The following is a 19,565-nucleotide window of genomic DNA, read 5'->3' as shown; positions in this document are numbered from 1 at the left end:
CTTCAAAGCTGCGTCAGGGGTACTAAGCGCTATACAAATGCAATTACAATAATGTAACTGATGCTCGTGTAAAGTGCTCTAATACCTCCAGGACGAGTTCGCGCTATATAAAAAATGCTTGTTCTCTTAAGACGTTCAATTTAATTTGAAGACATCTGAAAAGCAGCTGCCATGTCTGAAACGCTTAAAAGCAGCTGTACACAATAAATCAAGGGGCGAGGAATTCCGTGCTACACATTGGCATGAGAGCTGTCAGGCCTACAGACTAGAGACATCGAGGATCAGGAGGTTGGGGGTACCTGAAGTTTATAACAAGCGAATATGTCCTGTGTTATTTTATTGAAATACTTCAGCACCAGGGACATATTGAAAAATCCTTTTTTACAGTCATGCGATGAAAATGTCAATTGTGAAAGATTATTGTTTTTTCTGGTCGCTGGTCTAGGTTTTTTTTTTCTTTTTTTACAGTCTCGTTTCTGCCCCTTCTTCAAACCAGTTTTGAGACGTCAGCTCTCCAGCACAATCTGCCTTAATTTGATTAGTTGTATCATGTCAGATCATTGTTATTTAAGATGCTCAAGTTGGTGGTGATTTTTTTCCTCTTGAGGTTGTTAAAGTATTGTGAAACTGTTGTGCTGTATTAATGATATAACAACAGCTTAATGTTAACTTATCAGAAATAGGAAATTGGAATTTCAAAAGTTGCAAGACGCTTGTGCCCGTTTTCTATTTATCTGATCAAATATAAGGTTCCTGCTCAACGAAGAACTAATGCCATATTGTGTTCTAAAGAATTCCAGGCCACAAGATGGGATTTATGTAATATAGGTGGATGCTCTTAGGCAGGGCTTTAAGTGGGATGAAAAAAGGGGAGGCTCTCAAAGGGGTGTGGCCAATCTAATTAAAAACACGTATGCTAAAAATCTGTGTTTAGCATAGTGTGCCGCACAACTTGTATTTTGCTGTTTCTGTCATTGCATCTAGATATATGATAAAACAAGTACCATAATACCTACAACAAGTCAGGATTATTGGCTTTGTCAATGGTTGTTAGTTGCATAAGATAAATAAGCAGCAACTATGGGTTGCATATAATATTGAAAAAGCTTCCACTTAAAGCCCTGGTAACACCACAACAATGTTGCTGCTCCTGTGTTTCAAGAAGGGAAGGGGGGCGTGGCCGAGGTGCCGTTCAAGATGGCCGCCTAACGGGTGTTCGCCGCAACGGGACGCACATCAAACATTTTCAGCGCTTCCCGATAATTTCAGCGCTTTCAAGTGCCCGCATCATGCGTCGGAACGGAGTCTGCCTCTGGTGAGCTCCTTCCCATTTCCCTGCGTGCCGCTTTTGGTACCTTCACTGTTTCCTCTCAGCGGCCGCCATTTTGAATGCCCACGATGCAGTTTACTGACTGAAAATCTGCAGCTTGAAGTTTTGTGGTAATGCCTTGCACGCGCTGACTCCTCTGTTCCTGTTTGGACTTCCTGCTTTGTTTTTATTGATGTTGCCATTGAGGAGGAAATTGTTCAACTGCTCTGCTCTGCTTTTTTTTGCCTGATGTTTGTGCATGGCTTGTTTATTTCCTCATAATAACTGCCAACATAGTTGCTGGACTCTTTGAATTCTTCTATATAGACACATTGTCTGTATAGGCATGCTACCATAACTACCACTTGTGACTCTGCCCCTTCACTGGTAGCATTTTCGAGGCTCTCCAAGTCACTACTGCTGTGCGTGCATTGTGTTTTTCTATTTCTACCATTTTTCTGTCTGTGCCACACGGACAAGTATCACTGTTCTTGAGACGTTCATCTTTGGTGCCATTGCCCTTGTTCATTTATAAAGGCCCTTTGCTTTTTACTAACTGAAGATCTTATTCTCTATGGGCAAGTTAAGTCATCCAAAGTTTGTTTTTACACCTTCAAAGAACACTCCTACATCAACCTCTTCTCTCTCCGCTACCTCAGGTTCTCCTCCTAGTACAAGCCAAATGGCGGGAGCGGCTTCTAATCGCTCTTCTTCCACTCAGCCCTCTTTAAGCAAACTTTCTCCACCTGTTGCGTCAACTAAGCGCTTGAAACAAGACCCACCTTCTCCAGATAAAACTCCACCTCCCATCTCCATGAAACTACTTTTAGAGGAGATGTGCGCTCTACATCCGTTTGTAGAGGAGACTAACAACAAAATGCAGTTTCTTGAGGAGAAATGGACATCAATGGATAACAGAGTTACGTCTGTAGAACAGCAAGTCTCAGATCTACAAGTTAACTCTCAGCGCATCTCCTCTTTGGAAAAATTGGTCCTTGCCCTTCAGCAGCATACTGAGGACTTAGAAAATTGGAATAGGAGAAATAATTTACGCATTTATGGTCTACCGGAGTCTCTGGAGGGTGACTATCCTGTGACGTTCTTTTCCACCTTTCTTCTGAAACTTTTAGACATGCCGGCTACCACTTCTCTCAACATCCAAAGGGCGCATTGACTTGGTCTCCGCTCATCTGCTTCAACTAAACCACGTAGTGTCATCATTCTCTTTTTGAGATTCACGGATCTTCTCTCAGTTCTCTCTGCAGCTAGATCTAAACGTCAAATCGCCTGGATGGGTCAAAGAGTATTTCTGTCTCAAGATGTTTCCAATGCTACTGCTTCTAGAAGAAAAGAGTTTCTGAACCTTCGCACTCCTTTGCGTTCTATTGGTGCCAGATATGGTTTATTCCATCCATGTATCTTCAAAGTCACTCATCAGAACCAAACATGGACATTTTTAGATCCAGCAGAACTTAAACAGTTTATTCATCTTCAAACCAGCGGTGGCATGGATACTTCCACTTCTCCTTGTGGCTGATTGCTTAACTTTCTTCTTCTCTGCAGGTTTTCCTATTGGGACTATTTTGTATTTATCTTACATTTATTTTTATCTGTGATATTGTTGTTCTTGTCTTCTGTTGTTCTTTAAATAGAGTTACTATAGTCCCTTTTATTATGTACCTCTTCTTTTTTGTTTATTTATATATTCTTACATATTTCACTATTGTTAATTGCTTTTTGTATTTATTTATATAGATTGGTTGGTATACTTACCCTCTACTCGTGTGGTTTCCATTCTGCGTCTCCGTCCTGATGCGGTTGGACTCCCAATTCTTGGGAGGCTCGTCTTGTTGAGTGTCGCCATTGTCCCTTTATCCCTTCTCATGTCCCTTTCAGGTATGTTTTTTTCAGTCATCCTTTTTGGATATGTACTGTCTTCTCTGGTATTTCTTTTCTCTTCTCCTTCCCCTCATTTCCTCTCCTCTCCATTTTCTTCTTACTCAATAATCAGATTAATCTTTCTTGGGTTTTCCTTCTTCCTGGTTTCTCTACATGTGCTTTTTTCATTTTTCTTTCTTCTCTCGACTTCTCCGATCTCTTTTCTAACTCTCCTTTCCTTTCTTGTTTCTTTTACTTTTTGGTACTTTCATTTCTCTTATTATCATTGGAGTCTTTACTTCTATGTGTTCTTTCCACGCTCTCCTTATTCTCTTCCATATCTCACTTGCCTCTTTTTCTATTTACAAACTCTTTTATTCTTTTCTATTAATATTCCTCTATGTCACCCTGACCATCTTTTTGCTGTTCTTTGTTATACTCACATTTTTCGTCTCTTCGTCTCATTTTTTAGCTGTATATTACTTATGAACATTTTTGTGCTTTTTGTCTTTAACAATGTTATAATATTTGTAAATTCAAAGTTGTTTCACAGAATGTAAAAGGTTTCATTAATCCCATTAAACGGCAGAGAGTCCTTTCCCATTTAGCTTCCTATAACCCAGACGTAGTTCTTTTACAAGAAACCCATCTTACTGAAATTGAATCCCTTAAATTAAAGAGAGGCTGGATAGGTACTGTATTATTTTCGCCTTCCAACAACAAAATGAATGGTGTTGCCATTTTATGTCATAAGAAATTAAAATGTAATGTTTTATCACAAGAAAATGACGCTGAGGGCCGATGGATACTCACTAAATTGTTAATTAACTCTATTCCTTTAACTGTTTTTAATGTCTATGGCCCTACGCAACCTGATTGTTCTTTTTGGCCTTTAATCACGGAAAAATGTATTCAACACAGAGATGATTTATTTATTTTAGGTGGAGACTGTAACCAGATTGTTGACCCCTTCCTTGATCGCAAATCCACAGTTCGCTTCATACCTCACAAATCTCTTAAACAATTACTTGACACTATCTTACATTCACGCTTTGTTGACTCTTGGCGACTGTCGCAACCTGATACCTTGGACTACTCTTTCTTCTCTCCCCCTCACTCATCTTTTTCTCGTCTTGATTATGTTTTTCTTTCTCAAACTCTTTCTAAAAATGTATTGTCCTCTTCCATAGAACCCATAGTTATTTCGGACCACGCCCCTATTGTGACAGGTCTTGACTCCCAAGCCCTCCCGTTGGCGCTTTAACAGTACACTCCTCACTGATCCTAACTTCTCTTCCTCTTTTCGTTCCTTTACTAAAGACTTATTCCTATTTAATTGCGATCCTGGTACCCCTCCTTATATCCTCTGGGATTCCTTTAAAGCTACCGCAAGAGGATTTATTATTGATTTCGTCTCTAGGAAAAAGAAGCAATTTCTTCAGAAACAGAAGACTTCCCTGGCACATATAAAATCTTTGGAGTATAACTTTTATACCTCTTCAGACAAAACTATGTCTCCAGACCTTTTACGAGCAAAATTGGAATTGAACAAATTTACTATGGATAATGCGTCTTCAATTCTTCCTCGTAGCAGCGCTCGTTATTATGGGGGTCGCAATAAATCAGGGAAACTCTTAGCTAGTTATCTCAAATCTCGTAAAGAACGTACTCTTATAGAATCTATTTACTCTTCTGATAACACTCTTCTTCATAAGGACAAGGAAATACTTGACCAGTTTCAATTGTTTTATCAACAACTCTATACCCCAGAATCTCCTCCTACTTCTTCTCTTATTCAGGCTTATTTTGAGAAGCTTCCTAAACCTCTTAATTCTCATCTCAAATTCCCGGACCTTGAACTTGACCTATCATTACATGAACTTTCCACGGCTTTATCCTCCCTTACTAAAGGTAAAACTCCAGGTCCTGGCGGTTTCCCTGTTGAATTTTACTTACACTTTTCTGATCTTCTATTGCCCCAACTTTTAACCCTTTTTCAATCATTTTATACATCAGGTAAGGCGGAGGGTACTTTTTGAGATGCTACCATTTGCCTTATCCAGAAAGAAGGCCGTGATGCCCAATTATGTAAAAATTATCGTCTGATTTCTTTAGTTAATGCGGACTATAAGTTATTTGCTAAGTTGCTTGCATTGCGTTTAGATCCCTTTATGCCCCATCTCATCGGCAAGGAACAATGTGGCTTTGTCAAAGGTAGACTCACTTCTGATAATTCTCGCCTTTTTCTTAATGTTTTGAATAAAGCCTCGTCTCTTTCAATTCCCTTAGCCGCTATCTCTGTTGATGCGGAGAAAGCTTTTGACAGAGTTGATTGGTCTTTTTTGTTTGCTTCATTACGTTGGCATGGCTTTGGTTCCAAATTCATTTCCCTTATATCTCTGTTATATTCGGCACCCAAGGCCTCGGTAGTTGTAAATGGACAACTCTCTTCGCCCTTTACTCTTCAGCGAGGCGTTCGACAGGGCTGTCCTTTATCCCCACTTCTTTTTGTCTTGGCTCTTGAACCATTTTTATTTTCCATTCGTAGCAATAAATCTATTTCTGGCTTTCCTTATGGTAGCAATCAATTGAAACTTTCTGCTTATGCAGATGACATTCTTTTATTTATATCCGATCCAAAAGTATCTGTTTCCCCTTTATTATCTGAATTTGACTCATTCTCTCTGGTCTCAGGATATAAGATTAACTCAGATAAGACCGAAATCCTTCCTCTCACCAAAACCTGTCTTCCCCATTTTTTCTCTTATTATTATTATTATATTTAAGTTTGTAAAGCGCTCAGCTACCCGTAGGTTTCCTGGCGCTAGAAACCAAGTGAGAGGGGAAGGTTGTTACATATTGAATAACCAGTTTTTTACCTGTCTGCGAAACTTAAGGTAGCAAGGTTCAGTACGCAACTGGAGAGGAAGGGAGTTCCAGAGTGAAGGGGCCAACCAAGCAAAGGAACGGCCACCCATTCTGGATCTTTTGATCCTAGGAACCGAGAACATATGCTGATTCAATGATCGAAGAGTGCGGGGGGGACAGTAATGCTGTACCAAGGAGTTAAGATAAGATGTGGCCAGGCCAGCATTTATTCTGTGCATGAAGCAAAGGGCCTTAAATTTTGTCCGGCTTTCAATGCGGAGCCAATGCAAAGTGCGTAGAGAGTTGGAGGTAGGGGATGTATTGGGTAGTTTACAGAGCAGTCGCGCTGCCATATTCTGGACTGTCTGTAGTTTACGAGTCACCTCTTTGCATGCTCCCAGGAGAAGAATGTTCCCGTAGTCCAGTCTAGAGGTGATTAAGGCCTGGACCACGGTTTTCTGAGTGTCCTGGGGAAGCATCCAGATGATCTTACGCAACCACTTAATGATAGTGATGCAAGTGGAGGAGATCTTAACCACGTGATTTTTCATGGACAGCTGGTCGTCGAAAATGACGCCGAGGTTGCGTGCTGTTTTAGATGGAGTAGGTAACGTGCCCATTTGAGAGGGCCAATGTTGGGGTCCCCATAAAGTGGTGTTATGGCCAAACAGAAGAAGCTCTGTTTTCCGTTTTACGTTTCAGTTTATTATCATACATCCAAGCTGCGATGTTACTGAGACCTGTACAGAGGGAAGAGGGGGAGGAATGTGAACCAGTGGAAAGAGAATAAATGACCTGGGTATCATCGGTGTACGAGTAGATAGTGAGCCCGGCTTGCTCAGCTATAGTAGCCAGAGGTCTGACATACAAATTAAAGAGCAAGGGGCTCAAGATGGAACCTTGTGGAACACCGTACGCCGATTTATAGATTTGAGAGGCAGATGAGGAAGAGAAGACTTGGAAGGTACGGTTTGATAAAAAACTAACGAACCAGTTAAGGGCTGAGCCGGTAATGCCTGATGATCTAAGGGCATTAATAAGAATGGGGTGGGAAACAGTATCAAATGCGGCACTCAGATCAAGCAAAATGAGTGCCACGGTTTCCCCCCTATCCACTCGGCATCGTATGTTTTCAGAGACCCCCAATAAGGTAGATTCCGTCAAGAAACCTGACCTAAAACCAGATTGAGATGGGTGTAGAATTCCCCTTGATTCGACATGGGAAGAGAGTTGGGAATTGATGTGCTTTTCCATGATTTTTGAGAAAACTGGAAGAAGTGAAATAGGACGGAAGTTGGAAGGAATACTAGGATCGGCATTGGCCTTTTTTAACAAAGGCACTATCATTGCATGTTTCCATGCAGAGGGTACTGTCGCTTCTCTAAAGGAGGAATTAAGAAGATCCATAATATGTTCAAGGGACGAATTGTCCAGCATTTTTAATATTTGAGGGGGAAAAGGATCCAGTGGGGAACCGGATTTAATTTTACTGATAATATCAGAGAGAATAGTGATATTAAGAGGATCCCAAGTATCGATCAACTGTGAAGCAGGGAAACAGGTATCTCGTAGGACCCCTGAGTCACAGGGGGTCGTAAGGTTAGGTACTATGGGGGGGGTCTGCAGAGCAGGGGTAAAGGACCTATCCTCTATAGTTACTCGACCAGAAGATGTAGTTAAGACTGGTAAGTGAGACGGAGAAGGAGGGAGGGCAGATTTTTCAAAATCAGAATAAATGGTATCAATTTTGGCAATAAAAAATTCAGCCAAGGAATTGCACTGTGCGGTATCAAGACAAGGTGGTTTGGGCTGACACAAGGCACCTGAAAGTTTTTGTACTACCTTAAAAAGTGCTTTAGGGCGATTTTGTGCCTCAAGGATAGTTAGATTGACATGTTCAGCTTTTGCAGATTTGCATAGGGAATGGTATTTAGCTAAGGCAGCTTTGTAAATTTGCTTGGAGCACAGATCATATTCTATACGCCATTTGCGCTCGAGGTTTTTGCAGATGGTTTTCTCTTTTTTTAGAGCAGCTGTAAACCAGGGCACAGGCGGGTGGTGAAGGTTGTGTTTTTGTATGCGCTGCGGTATGCAAACGTCGGCAGCATGTGCCAACCAAGCTTGAACAGCATCAGCTGTGTCAATGCTAGTAACTTCCGTAAAAGGTCTAGAATTCTCAAGACAAGAAGTTTCTTAAAGTCCAAATTATTCCAATTTCTAGAAGGTCTGGATTCTATAGAATTAGAGAGGATGTTCAGTGGACAGCTAATGGTAACAGAAAAGGTCACCATATAGTGGTCAGACCATACAATAGGTAACGGAGCCTTGCATGGGATAGTGTTTAAATTAGAAAGAATGGGGTCCAGCAGGTTCCCTGCTTTATGAGTAGGACCAGAGTTATGTAAAATAATGTTTAAAGCAGCCAAATCCTGTAAAAGGTTGGCGCTGGTAGAGCAACAAGGATCATTCAGGTGCAAATTCAGATCACCAATAATTGAAAAGTTTGTCGACTGCTGAATTACAGGTGCTACATACTCAGGAAAGGTGGCGGCCCAGGAACTCGCTGGGCCAGGGGGGCGGTGAATGAGCATCCCAGAGAAGGTAAAATTGGGAGATAGCGAAAGTTTGAAAAGACCGGCTTCACTGTTAGGGAGTTCAAAGTCTTCCCATTTGCAGGAATACAGTCTATTATAAATTATGGCTATTCCTCCACCATCCTTCATTGATCTATTTTTACCAACATAGGTGTAATTGTCAGGAAGAGCAGCAGCAATGTCCGGGCCAGAGTAGTCTTTTAACCATGTCTCAGTAAGAAATAACGCTATGGGTTCCACCGAGACGAGTAGATAAAAGATCTCTCTCTTATGTTTGACTAATGATCTACAGTTTAAGCTGATCAGCGTGCGAGTTTGAGGCAGGTCAACAGATGTAGGTTTTGAACGTGAAGGCGGGAAATCAGATAAGGCTATATTGGTTAGGGAGGGGAAGGATGTAAGGGAGAGAAAGCAAACCGGGCAGGTTTGAGGAGCACAATGAGGATTCATAGTAATACAGTGAGAACACTGTGATAGCCTGAAGCTAAGGAGTGCCTCCCTAGAGTAAATATGAGGTAGACCAGGGAGTAAAGTACCAGGGGTTGTAGCCCCTAGTCCCGGCCCGTCGCGGACGGGCGCAGACGGGCTTGCCTTAAGCGCGCCTTCGGCGCGCAAACGGCGCGCCCGCTGCGCTCGTCCTCTGCGCTTCCTAAAATTACACATTTATATATGTGAAGGAGGACGGTTAGAGGGGGCGTGGCCTCAAAAGGGGCGTGGCCAGCGGCCTCGCTGGTGATGGCGTCGGGGTGTTCCGTGACACGCAAGGTCCTCTGTCAGCGCTGGATCAGCTGTGCAGTGACCCCAAGCGAGCTAGGAGCAGTCAGGTAGGTTATAGGATTTAAAAAAACACACTGGTTTACAAATGACAAGCGCAGCCTACTCCCGGCTTTTCGCCTCAGGAGAAATGGTAACTAAAGCGCTCGAGTTCAGCGCTAGTTAAGTTTCAGGGCGGGGGGGGGCGTGGCCTCAAAAGGGGCGTGGCCAGCGGCCTCACTGGTGATGGCGTCGGGGTGTTCCGTGACGCGCAAGGTCCTCTGTCAGCGCTGGATCAGCTCTGCAGTGACCCCAAGCGAGCTAGGAGCAGTCAGGTAGGTTATAGGATTTAAAAACACACACTGGTTTACAAATGACAAGCGCAGCCTACTCCCGGCTTTTCGCCTCAGGAGAAATGGTAACTAAAGCGCTCGAGTTCAGTGCTAGTTAAGTATCAGGGCGGGGGGGCGTGGCCTCAAAAGGGGCGTGGCCAGCGGCCTCGCTGGTGATGGCGTCGGGGTGTTCCGTGACACGCAAGGTCCTCTGTCAGCGCTGGATCAGCTGTGCAGTGACCCCAAGCGAGCTAGGAGCAGTCAGGGGGGTTATAGGATTTAAAAACACACACTGGTTTACAAATGACAAGCGCAGCCTACTCCCGGCTTTTCGCCTCAGGAGAAATGGTAACTAAAGCGCTCGAGTTCAGCGCTAGTTAAGTATCTGGGCGGGGGGGCGTGGCCTCAAAAGGGGCGTGGCCAGCGGCCTCGCTGGTGATGGCGTCGGGGTGTTCCGTGACGCGCAAGGTCCTCTGTCAGCGCTGGATCAGCTGTGCAGTGACCCCAAGCGAGCTAGGAGCAGTCAGGTAGGTTATAGGATTTAAAAACACACACTGGTTTACAAGTGACAAGCGCAGCCTACTCCCGGCTTTTCGCCTCAGGAGAAATGGTAACTAAAGCGCTCGAGTTCAGCGCTAGTTAAGTATCAGGGCGGGGGGGGCGTGGCCTCAAAAGGGGCGTGGCCAGCGGCCTCGCTGGTGATGGCGTCTTCTACTGGCTTTGCTTGGAACAGTTCGAAGATTAAATATCTAGGTATTTGGTTTTCAAATTCTATTTCTTCTTCAATCAGATTAAATATGTCCGTGGTTTTATCCAGAATTGAGCAACTGTTCTCCACTTGGAATCCTCTTATTCTTTCCTGGTGGGGTCGCTTAGACTCAATTAAGATGATGATAGCTCCTATTTTAATTTACATCTTTTCCATGTTACCTGTTCATATTCCTGCTTTATACTTTAAACGTATTGATTCATCTCTTTCGAAATTTCTCTGGAAAGCTAAAAAATCTAGAATCTCTCGGGCATTCCTGCGTAAATCCAAACTTAACGGTGGTGTTAATTTTCCAGATTTTCGGCTCTATCATAAGTCCTTCTCTTTACGTCAGGCTTCAAGATGGCTCTCGTCCGATCCTTCTCCTTTTTCTCCCTTTTGGCTCCTCATTGAATAAACTGTTCTATTACCCTTCTCCTTTGATGAAATAATACGCTTCTCTGCCAAAAATTCCTCTACTTCATTTCCCTTATTCAAACATACTTCTTCTCTTTTACGTCCCTTGATTCATTCTACTATCACCACGCGTGAGTCCTTTTTAAATACTCCCAATTGGTATAACTCACTTATCCTTTTAAATAATAGACCCATATTTTGGAACTCCTGGAGATTAAAGGGTATCATATGGGTTAACCAACTTTTTGATGGTTCACTACCTTGCTCTTTTCCATAGTTTCAACTCTTATTTCACTATCACCGGTCTTTTTTGCAGAAATTTACTACTCTTATGGCAATAATTCTTGACCGTTATTTTTCTCTCCCCTCTTCATCTTCACTACCGCCTCCATCTCCTCTCCTTAGAATTCTCACTACCCTTCCTAAGGCTTCTCTTATCTATACATTTTTCACCTCCCCTAATCCAGATCGCACCAAAACGAAAGTGGAACTTTTCTGGGAAGCGGATTTTGGTTGTACTTGGTCTATTGCTCTCTGGGATAGACTTTGGGCCAGATCCTTAAACATTTCTCGTTCTGCTTCTCTCACTCAATCCTTATTTTTTCTATACCATAGGCTTTATCTCTCTCCTCTGTCTTTGTCCCGTTTCACATCCTCTTCTGATTCTAAATGCTGGACTTGTGGCACTCCCAATGCTGATCTTTCTCATCTATTCTTTTCCTGCCCTATTGTTTCTGTCTTCTGGAGAAAAGTTTGGTTCTATCTTTCTCGTATCTTTTCACTTTCTGCTCATTTTTCAACCGTTTTTCTTTTTCTGGGTAGTCTGTCTGACTCTTTAGATCTGCATGTTCACTCACATGGTCTTTTTGACCTTATGCTTGCTCTTGCTTTCCAACACATCTCAAACAATTGGAAATCCCTCACAAACATCTCCATACACGGCTGGTGGAACAATTTATGTCATTTTCACAGACTTGATATTGCCTTTGCCTCCTCTTGCAAACCAATGCGTAATGTCGATCTTTTCTGGTTACCCTTCACTACCTACCTAGATCAATTGGCTCTGAAGAAATCTACACATATTAACTCAGAAAATGTTAAACCTCCGTGAAAGATCTCAACTCTCTCCTTCCTGTTATCTTTATAGATTTCTTATGTTATTTTGTTTTTTATGCTGATCATTCTATATTGTTCATTTATAACACTTGCTTACATGCCGTATTTACTATTTAATACCTATTTTTAAGATTTATTTTTTGTAGTTTCTTTTTCCTTTCCTTCCCCTTATCCTTTAAAATCTCATAAATTGCTTTTTGCTTCTTGTATTTTGATATTAGTATTGTTAATGATCTATACTATGCCTAGCATATTTCGGATTTATGCTGATGTCTTTACTTGTTAACCAATTTTTCAATAAAGCTTTTCAAACATAAAAAAAGAGAAGGGAAATCCACAGAGAAAATGACTCTCTTTAAAGGATTTCCCTTCCCCTATAACGCTCACCTGGCATGGAGGACTTTCGTTCACGCACTGCATTTTAGCTCCTAGCCTAGGCGTGTGCTCATACTGGCATCTAGTGGCTGTATTTTGAACTGCAGTTACACGATCTGCTAAAGCTTTACTGCTGAACAAACGAGCTAATAAATCAAGCGCTCGGTGGGAGCGTGTGGAAGCTCCTATCACTACAAAGGAGACGCCAGAGGGGAGACGCCATGCGTGTGCACATCGCCTGTCCGAGCGCGCACATGGTTTGTCTCCCTTCGCTAACGAAAGTGACAACGATAGAGTCTCGCCAAGGCAAAGCAGCTGCACTGCGTTCGCTAGGCGAGACCTAAAAAACGAGGAGAAATGATAACACTTCTCCTTGTTGCGCCTCACTACACCTCCCCTGGGGAGGCGTAGCATCCTGACGCATTTCCAGGCTTACGATTTCTCATAAATCTGAAACACCCACAGCAACACCCATGGCACAGCCCTTTCACGCACAGTGTTGTTTATTAAGAGGCCATATTTACAAGGACACTTAAAGCCACCTTGCGTGGCTTTTAGTGTCCTTGTAAATATGGCCCCTTTGAATATGTGTCTTTGTAAATATGGGGAAGCAGGTCTCACCGGCAGCACAAGGGGCTTGTAAATATGCCCCTACATTTTTAAATGTAATGACAATCAAGCATCAGTTGTTTAAAACTGAAGATAAAAAATGTAACTTTTCATGTGTGCTATGGAAAAGCTAGACCATTTGTGAAAGGAGATACAAAATCATATTTTAGATCTATTTGAAATAATATTTTTACGATCATATATTCTACTTTCTTAATGTTTGTAAAGGGTAATATCCAAAAGATGATCCATACCATCCAAATATTAATTAGGTCAACTTTTATTGTATATCTACACGTATGCCATGGTAGTGAATATAAATGTGGCCCAATAACACGTTATTTTGAACAACTGTTCTCATAAACATACATTCTCACATTTACTACTGCAGTACAGTGAAATATACATGGAAAAATGCTGAGTGCTACCTCATAGATTTCAGTTTTCAACAACTTTACACATAAAAACAATTCTTCTAGCGAGAGGATCTCTTAGTGTGATTTTACCTGGCTGCACAAATTGAACCACTTGCATCCGGATTTTGGTTGGAGAACATTTTAAAACAAATATTCATTAAAATTGTGCTGAGTGTAATATGCTTGTTAGTATTAATTACCATTGATGAAGGAAGGCATGATAATCATGACCCACTCAATACATCATGTAATAAAAGTAATATAATATTTCACTCTACAGGTAAACGTGCAAGGTAAAGTTTCTTTATCCACATCACTGTAACATAATATGGCAACACTCTCATGTGGTGAATATCCTTTCTCTCTTGATGATAACAAAACATGGTTGCCACTTCTGGCTTTGATTGACACGTACCATTAAAACCGGAGGCACCATGCTCAATATGTCTTCAAAAATAATCAGAGGGGGGGGCGTGGCCTGCAACCGACGAAGATAGCAGCAGCCTGAGCGCTCCCGCACCCCCGCCGGCTATCCTGAACAATCATCTGCCATATGCCTTATTCAAGCCCAGTCTGAGAGTAAGACTGAGTCCAATGCAGACTGGAGGGTGATCGACTGCAGAAAAAGCGGCGACGGCAGCCCCTGCGCGTGAAACCAGCAACAGACGGCTTCCCTAATGACGGCTATCGGAGGCCGGTAGGAGTTTGGCGCCCGCAGTAACTGCAGTGTTACCTCTCAGCAATTACGAGGTACGCTGCTTAACGGGGATCGTCAGGAAAGTGGCAGACCAGGCAGGCACACCGGCAGTGCTCCGTATGAAAGGTGGAGCTAACTGGGGACGCAGAGACGGATGTCCTGTGGCGGCACCAAGAAATCGAGGCCCCGGATTCTGGTGACGAAGTGAGCCCCGCCGAAGGTCAGGTAACGAAGGCCTGGGCGGGCGTCTAATTGGCGGCGCGACAGCAAGTAACCCGGTGATCGCTCGCTGCTGTGCTTAAATCCCTTCACATGCATTGGGGCAGTGACGCGAGGATTGAAGAGTGAGCGCACCGATGGGGCACTTCCTAACTGAGACCCCAGGTTTTATGTGATGTTTGGGCCCAATTAACCTTCGGAGGAGGCGAGCTCCCGATGGAGGGCTGCATTGCTGTGGGGTCCCAGAGTGCTAGCTGGGAGACGTGTCTGGGGGCCATAGAAGGTGTGGAGGCTGATTCTGCATCCCCCCTTCCTGTGTGCAGTGCCCCCCCCCCCTGGCCGAACTTACTGCCCTGGTACATACAGAAGGTGGGGGAGCACCACTGTACACTTGGGCAATGACTGAATAGTGTTGGCACGCCGCTTGGGAGACATGTGACCCACGAGAAGATACTGCGAGTCCAGAAGTTGGCATTTTTGGCGGTGTCGACGCGCGCATAGGCATCCCGCTGGTGGTGAGGCTGTGATCGGCTGGTGTATGCGGTCAGTGGAAAGGACAGGTTGTAAGAACATCAGCCTGTGTGGAGTTGATTGGGCTTCCCTGTGCCCCGGGCTGTCGCCAGTGCGGCCATCTGAGGAGACCCTGCATACCACACACCATTACTGGGGAACCCCTCCCACTTGGTAGTAGTGCACTGCTTGAGTACAACATAAACTTCCAGACAGAAGAGAATCCCGTAGCGGCGGAGTCCGGAGACTAGGCCCTGGGGGAACCCTGACAGGCCACCGGCGGAGCTCTCTGACTCGCCGGGTCGGCGGCAGATACTACCCCGGGATACCTCGTCGCTGACTCGTTTGACCCTACAGTGCACCCATGGCATCGAGTAGGAGCCCTAAGGCCCACGTGCAAAATAAACTAGCGAAATTTGCCTGGGGGAAAGAGACGAGTGATAAAGGTGTGCACCAAGCGGAGAAGGCTGAGACGCCGAATAGCCCTCAAGCGAGGTCAGAGCCGACGCATCATGATGTAATGGCAGCGATTAACGGAGTGCGCACCTCGCTGGATTCTGTCACGGTGGAAGTCTCACTAATCAGAGCGGACTTTCGTAAAATGGACGAACGAGTTAAGGAACTTAAAATTGTGACACATCTCAACTTCAACAGCAAGTGGCCGAATTGCAGACTAAACAGGAGCGAATGGCGCAATAACTTGATGACTATGAAGGGCAGGCCCACCGAAACAAAATACGAATTCTAGGTGTTCCAGAACGGGCTGAGGGGCCGGCAGCGAAACCTCTAGGTGGAGGAACAGGTTACTTCCCACCTGCGGCCCAAGAATCTGTCATGCTATTTCTCAATAGAGAGGGCACATCGGGTACTGGGGGGCAGGCCTAAGCCTGGGGCCCCCCCCAAGGCCACTTATTGCTCGCGCCCTTAATTACCGAGACAGAGACATCATACTACAGATGGCGCGATCTGGCCCGCCGCTGAAGACTGACAACAGTGAAATTACATTTTTTCCCGGACTTCACTGCCAAAGTCCATGCTCAACGTCGGAGCTTCGAGGCATTGAAGAAGGAGCTCAGAGACAGGGAAGTAAAATACGCCATGCTCTTCCCGGCAAAACTCAGAGTGGAGTCTGATGGAAAAGCGTGGTTCTTCACATCCCCGTAAGAAGTGTGGGACTGGTTGGAGGGCTGGCGGTGAGTGGGGGGTCAGAGGAGAGACCGTACTGGCAGACCCGACCAGGGGGGGGAGCAACGTGGACGGACTGCCGGTGGGTCGCCTCATGGGCGAGGCTGAGGGAACGACAGAGTCCGTGTAGCATCTGGAAGTTTAGGGCGCCAGTCGGCAGATCAACAAGAAATGCAAGTATCGCTGGGGGTGATGGACTGCCATAGAAGTTGGCATGCGTAGGTGCAGGCTTAAAATGTTTTTGGTTCAGTAACAGTCTTAGCAGGTCTGCACAGTATGGTATGACACCTTCCTAAGGCACCCTTAAGGTATGGTCGGGTGATTGATTTTAGCAGGCATGATGTAACATGACACTTGCGGGGATGGGGGCTGTCTAAGCCGGAGTCTTTTCAGCATTTTGGTGAGGGAAAGAGACACTCTGCCTAGTTGGGGAGTGGGTAGTTTTACATCCACGGGCAGGGAGGCAGGGAGGGGGGTAGGGGTTGGGAGGAGGGGTGTTGTTTTTCTATGCACAGTTGTATTGATTTTAATTGCAGAAACTGTATTTTGTTGTATGCCGATTCTCAAGTTGGTCCTAGCAGCGGAAGCCACATGCAAAGAGAAGTTGCTCACGCTCACCTGGTACCCCATGACGTGTATCCGATATCTCTGCTGGGGGTTGATGGGGATCTAGAGCTCTCTGTCTTGTCATGGAACGTATGGGGGATAAAATCAAAGGGGGAATCGTCCAACAGTATCTGAAAAGGCACTCCCCGGACTTAGTGTTGATACAGGAAACACACTTGTTAGGCAATAAAAGCAAAGCCCTTACTAGATGGGGTTATAAGTTACTAGTCCACACAGATTACACTACTGGTTCTAGGGGTACATGTATACTGGTCAAAAGAAGCACACCCCTTATTGATTGTACAAAAGACATGGGCGGATCCTATGGGATGTTTTGCAGTCTTAGTTGCCCAGTGGGAGGGTAGAGCACTTAATGTTGTCTCTCTATACCTGCCGCCGGCACTATGTAAGACCGCCTTGGAAGACCTAGGGAACGTACTCACCGATCTCCCGGATGGTGCCTTAATTATGGGAGGCGACTATAACATGACAATGAACGACGTGACTGACAGGCACCCACGGCGACCGGGAGCTAGACCGAGCGAACGTATGGCAGACTTCACCACAGCACTAGGGCTTTCAGACGTTGGCCGAACACAACAGTCGGCAGACACACAGTACACTTATTTTTCCAGCGTCCACAATAGTCTTTCCCGTATAGACTATTTCTTAACACACTCGGCCTCGATAGGCTGTTTTCGGCACCCACAGGTCCTGCCCAGAGGTATCTCAGACCACTCCCCGGTGCAGATTGAGTTTACTCACTGGGAACGACAGGCGCATGCCACTATTGTTCGTAACCCGTGGCTGTTGACAATAGCTGACATTAAGGAAGAACTCTGCTTGCAAACGGAGAATTACTTTAAGGAAAACCTGGGTACGGTAGACTCGGCTCAGACTATATGGGAAGCATATAAGGTGGTTCTTAAGGGGCAAGCCTTGTCCCTGAAACCGGGTATATACAAAAGAGGCGGCAGGTCCTGAAACAGTTCAAGGAGGACCTCCAATGCTACAGACTGATCAAGCGAATAACCCCTCAAGCGACATACATACTAGGCTGACCCTGAAGCAAGATGAGTATAGAATTAAGGCTCGAGAACACGCGATGGCCAAACACCGTACCATCCAACACAGGTTATACGAACTAGGTGACAGGACAGGGTTCGAGGTGAGTGTCTGGGTTGACGCTACCAAATGGTGTATTGATTAACCACCCCAGGGACATTGCATAGGCATTTGCTGATCACTTCGAGAGAGTATATTTCCCTTCTACCACATATACAGCAGAAGACTCACACCAACTCCTAGCAGACAGTGACGTGCCGACCCTCTCAGAATCGGATAGGGACGCACTGGATGAAGACCTGACAGCTGAGGAGATCAAGAAGGCCATTGGTCAAATTAAGTCAGGGAAGGCGATGGGGTCAAACGGTACCCCAATTGAATTTATAAAGGTCATGTCTTCTCAAGTGGCCCCGCATCTACGCACCATGTACGAAGAAAGCTAGGAGAGGAGGCAGTTGCCAGCAGACCAACGTCTAGCCACTATCGCGGTTATCCATAAGACCGACAAACCGGTTGACAACTGTGGCTCGTATAGGCCTATATCATTGATAAACGTGGAAGCAAAAATGTTGGCAAAGTTCCCTGCAACACGGCTTGGGACTGTGATTTCATCCTTAGTACACCCAGATCAATCGGGCTTTATGCCGGGGAGAAACACAGCTCTTAATATACGCCGCCTCCACAATGTGCTGGCGTGTAGGGACCTCTTGGAAGAAGATGCAGTTATACTGTCCCTGGATGCTTCTATGGCATTTAACTCCATAGAATGGCTGTATTTATTTGAAGTCCTCACCAAAGTAGGACTGGGCCCCAAGTTTATAGGCTGGGTAAAACTGCTCTATACTGACATACAGGGACTCTGCCACCCCAGTTCTGGGGTGGCAGAGTGGGCTAAAGAATGGTGATGGATTAAACCCAGATCAGTTGACTGGGGGTGAGTGCTTGCAATGTTCAACACTCCGTCCATCATTTCCTTTGGTTTTTGGTTTGTGCTTCATGGATAGATTCCCTGTCTTCCAGTGAATTGCTAAATAGAAGTAGCCATAGACGGCTTTAGATACTTGGGGATTTTTGTCACATTGGATCCGGTTTTGTTTTATAGTTCTAACCTGGCGCCCCCGCTGGCTCGGCTACGGGCAGACGTGAAGCATTGGAGGTCACTGCCTTTATCCCTGGTGGGCCGAGGCGCTCTTTTTAAAATACTGGCACTCCCACGTTTTCTGTATAACCTGCAGAACTGTCCTAGCCAGGTTCCGGACGTCTATTTCACGGCGGTGGAGGGGGAGATCCGCACATTGTTATGGGATGGTGGGACCCCTAGAGTGGCATTAAAGAAGCTAACGAAGAGTTGGTATGATGGCGGCATAGCGTTGCCGGATCTTAAGCTTTATTATTGGGCCTCGCAGCTGGTGGCTGTAAACCACTGGATATATTTCCCACCTACTGACCTAGCCTATGCCCTGGATAGGTACCAGACAGGCCGCTCTGGCTATTTAGGAGCCCTCTACTCCCACGTCTGGAAGAAGAGATACATAGGTCCAACGATGCACACAGTAGGAATTTGGCGTCAGGCAACTTCTCGGGTAGGCTGGGCTAACACCCTAACTAAGGCGACACCGCTGTGGTATACCCAAAAACTGGGCATGTAATGCTACCAACCAGGATTTGACAGATGGGACGTGATTGGAATCTCAGTAGTAAAAGATGTGGTCAAAAAAGGCTCAATACTTACTTTTGAGGAACTCCAGAGGCAGTATATTCTAGAGCCGGGCGAGGTATTTCGATACGTACAGATTAGACATGCCTTGAAGGCGGCCTTTCCAAGTTTCACTGACATACCGGACTCATTGACATTGGAAGACCGCTTG

At 45.0% G+C, this 19,565-nt stretch overlaps 1 protein-coding gene across 5 annotated transcripts in view; it reads left to right on the top strand.

Annotated features, from left to right (window-relative positions):
• TTLL2 (tubulin tyrosine ligase like 2) overlaps positions 1–19,565 on the top strand; it is an 88,059-nt gene that overhangs the window by 64,819 nt on the left and 3,675 nt on the right. For 2 of the 5 annotated variants that reach the window (XM_085609256.1, XM_085609257.1), the window contains exon 2: positions 3,065–3,205. The exons of the other annotated variants lie outside the window; for them this stretch is intronic. In XM_085609256.1, coding sequence (XP_085465382.1) covers positions 3,193–3,205 — 13 coding nt within the window. In that variant the 5' untranslated portion in view covers positions 3,065–3,192. The remainder of the gene's footprint in view (positions 1–3,064; positions 3,206–19,565) is intronic. 5 annotated transcript variants of the gene reach the window in all.

This window comes from Triturus cristatus, chromosome 6 (assembly GCF_964204655.1).
Source record: "Triturus cristatus chromosome 6, aTriCri1.1, whole genome shotgun sequence".
NCBI lineage: Eukaryota > Metazoa > Chordata > Amphibia > Caudata > Salamandridae > Triturus > Triturus cristatus.
Note: the sequence above shows the minus strand (reverse complement) of the source record. Positions and strands in the feature narration are given on the sequence as shown.